The sequence below is a fragment of the Punica granatum genome, chromosome 6 (genome assembly GCF_007655135.1).
Source record: "Punica granatum isolate Tunisia-2019 chromosome 6, ASM765513v2, whole genome shotgun sequence".
NCBI classification, from domain to species: Eukaryota; Viridiplantae; Streptophyta; class Magnoliopsida; order Myrtales; family Lythraceae; genus Punica; species Punica granatum.
In genome coordinates this window covers 17327152-17330505 of record NC_045132.1, presented here as the reverse complement: position 1 = coordinate 17330505, position 3354 = coordinate 17327152, and the positions used below count along the sequence as shown (strand labels likewise).

The 3354-nt window shown below is 39.1% G+C and overlaps 1 protein-coding gene across 1 annotated transcript; it reads right to left on the bottom strand.

The window, feature by feature from the left end:
* Positions 1-273: 273 nt before the first annotated feature.
* Positions 274-2304, bottom strand: LOC116212046 (60S ribosomal protein L19-1). Its single transcript, XM_031546631.1, has 5 exons — positions 2118-2304; positions 1379-1501; positions 785-1098; positions 644-693; positions 274-551 (listed from the first exon to the last, which is right to left on the bottom strand). Exons 1-5 carry the CDS (start codon positions 2227-2229, stop codon positions 527-529), a joined length of 624 nt encoding a protein of 207 aa, XP_031402491.1. The 5' UTR covers positions 2230-2304; the 3' UTR covers positions 274-526.
* Between the last annotated feature and the right edge of the window lie 1050 nt (positions 2305-3354).

Sequence of the window (3354 nt, the reverse complement as noted above, 5' to 3'; positions counted from 1 at the left end):
CCACTGATTGCCGCCCTCAGCCTCAGTTTCTTGCTTGCTGATGGACCATCACTTTCAGTTTGCTCAGTATCGGAAATGACATCATCAGAATTTCCAGGCAATCAAGACAGCGAATTCAACCATCTACCATCATGCTTTTGTTGCAATTCCATCCAATCCTAACGGTATGCAAAAGGCTTCCATGCAATGTTCTCCGAACCAGCATAGCAAGAAACTATACTGCCCATTGATCTCTCAACTCTACACCTCATAATATTGAGACTGAGCAGAATAGAGTGAAAATACCGATCTTTGCATAGAAAACACGCAATAGCCGAGGGAACTGAAATCGCAGTAAAGCAAAACTCTGATGAACCAAACGAGATAGAATTTAAACAGAGGTCCCACATATTCCTTCGCCATATAGAGCAATAACTTCCACTGACAACAAAAACAGAGTCACTTAACAAAATTACTTTACCAAAGGAACTAAAGGCAGCCCGACTCCCTAATTTCATGTATCTAGCATTTCTCTTCAGCACGAACCTCATTTCTTCGCCTTCTTTGGTGCCCTGCAAGCCCAAAAATTAAAAGATTTTTATAAACTGCAGTTGGGACAGTTAATGGAAGATGCATGTGTATCACGATTTTCAATTCTACTTACTCCGCAGCAGGTGTAGCAGCAGGTGGAGCAGCTACCTTCTCCACAGGCCCCTGTCCATGTTCAAAAAAAATTATCAATACTTGCATGCCAATCCATTAGAAAAATTATCTCAAGCGTTCAGATTGAGACGTGAAATCTCACCTGGGCCAAACGTTCCTCCCTTCTGGCAAACTTTCTCTCTCGGCTGGCCTTGTTCTTGGCCCTCTTGGCCTCGAACTGGTCGGACAACGTCTTCTCTCTTGCTTTCTCGGCCTTAGACTTGTGGATACTCTCCATCAAGACACGCTTGTTCTTGAAGACATTACCCTTCACCTTCATATACATGTCGTGATACATGTGCTTGTCAATCTTCTTTGACTCCCTGTACTTACGGAGCAGGCGCCTCAGGACACGCATCCTCCGCATCCACAGGATCTTTGTGGGCAGCCTTGCCTCCCTAGTACCCTTCCTCTTACCTGAAAGGCCATAAGGTTTTCATCAAAATGAAAGCCAGCATGCACTAGAAATACTTTCATTTGTCACATCATACGGCTTGGCTTTACCAGTACCAGCAATGATCACCTAGCTAGCAAGATAAAATCTAAAGCTCTAGATTAAACAGTTTTACAGCTTAATTCAGATACGATATCTTAATTCGTTCATCACACAGTTAAAATTAAAATTAGCATTTACTAATGCTCTTTTCTCAATCCACTCTGACATCACATTACTCCAATCAACCAAGAGAGAAGTTACCATATCCAGAATGGCGTCCCTTCCTCTTGGCCTCCTTCATGCGGCGAGCACGAGATCGGGAGTGGATCTTAGTTGGCTTCCTGATGACAAAACCATCCTTGACAAGCTTCCTGATGTTTTGGCCTGCATTTACAGTCCGACCATATCAATCACAGAGCTCCACAAAACTTGGAGAAATATAATCGGCTTAAACTATACAAAAAAAAAAACGCCACATGGTGAATCAAACAGAATGAGTAAACAACGCCCATGTATTTGTATACGTGAAAATTTGCATACATGTATACAAGCCCATTACTCATTATCAATTCAATAGAATACTGCTTAAAAAACAGAAAGAGGTACAATGCTAAAGTAATCTTCTTTCTCTTAAGTTTCTTCAGCTGCCCAAGCAAAAAGGGGAGGTTGTCGCACTGGATGATTGATCATCTCGAGATCGACCGTAATTTTCAGGCGAAAATGGTACAGCAACCGAACAAGAATTATCATTCCAGGCAAACACCTCTCACAGTCACATCAAAATTGCACATAGAGTAGGCTGAATTCGATAAACCGTAAAATGCAAAATACCGCCTACGGATATCACCGTTCAGTTCACTATCTACAGCGATTTGATTGCTCGAGCATCAGGCTGCTCCTTTACAGTCCTTGATTTTAGCAACGGAACAAATCACCGAGCTTCAGCACAACTACAAACAAGACAGTGCGCGATCGAGAGAGAGAGAGAGAGAATCCTTACGGGAGTTCGCCATGGAGATTTCATTGACTTCATTGGGGTCGAGCCAGACCTTTCCCCTCCCGCACTTGAGCACGCTAGCAGCAAGCCGCTTCTGAAGCTTCAGCGACACCATCTCTCTCTCTCCCCTCTCTCTCACTCTCTCTCGGAGCTGCGGTTATGGCGAAGGAGACGAGAAACAGGCGATGGAGGCATATATACCAGAAGCTACTGGCATTCCTATCCTAGGGTTTGGAGAGGGTTCCTCCTTGTGGGCTGGGCCGGGTTTCTCGACTTTTACTGGACCAATTATATGGGCCTAATCATGGGCCTAGGCTTTTGAGCATCGATTTACCGAGGAACCATCCACTTTATACAACTGGAAAGCCCAGCTTTTGGTGAGAGAATTTTTTTTTTGGCACAATTATTTTAAAATTTTTTGAAATTAAATTAAACATATTTAAAAATTTATAAAATGCATTGTTATATAATTATCTTAACAAACGTTATGCATTTTTATTCAAGAATAATCTTAAACTTACGAGATATTATGACCTTTTTTCTGTACTTATCCCTACCTTTTATTAGTTCAGGTTTTAAGTCGAGGAAAACTTTGAATGTCAATTGCTTAACTTGTGCTAGAATAGAAAGGATATTATGTTCACAGGGCCTGTTTATTTAAAAAAAAATTCATAAAAATTAGAAAACTGTAAAATATGTGTTGACCTGCCTAAATGGAAGAGAACTTTTCTAGGAAAAGTCGAATTTTCTAATGTTCCAAATTCAAAGTAAAAGTACTTTTAATAGTTATCCAATTCTCCTCTCTTTAATTGGATTTAATAGGAAAGTTTACCATAAATTTTTTGTCATCTTAATTAAATAAATTATCTTCCATTTAATTGAAAAGTTTACAATAATTATTAAACAAATTATTCAAGCCCCAAGCCAACAAAAAATACTCAATTTTGAGTTTGTAAACATGATTTCTCAATTTTTTTTAGAAAAATAAATTTAGAAACGAAGAAGAAAAGTGCTAAAGAAAATTTGAAAATACTTTTTTAAAGTAAACGTGCCCTCAATTTTTCTTAAGGTAATAATATTTGAACTAATTTGCATTTTTTGCCAACAAGATCTCTAAGGCTTGATTGGGCAGTGTGGTGGGGAATTAATCAAGTTTTTTTTTTTAACTATTTGTTAAGCAAAAGCAGTATTTGATCACATACTTAGAACCATGATTTTAGTTAATATTATTGGTTGGGAA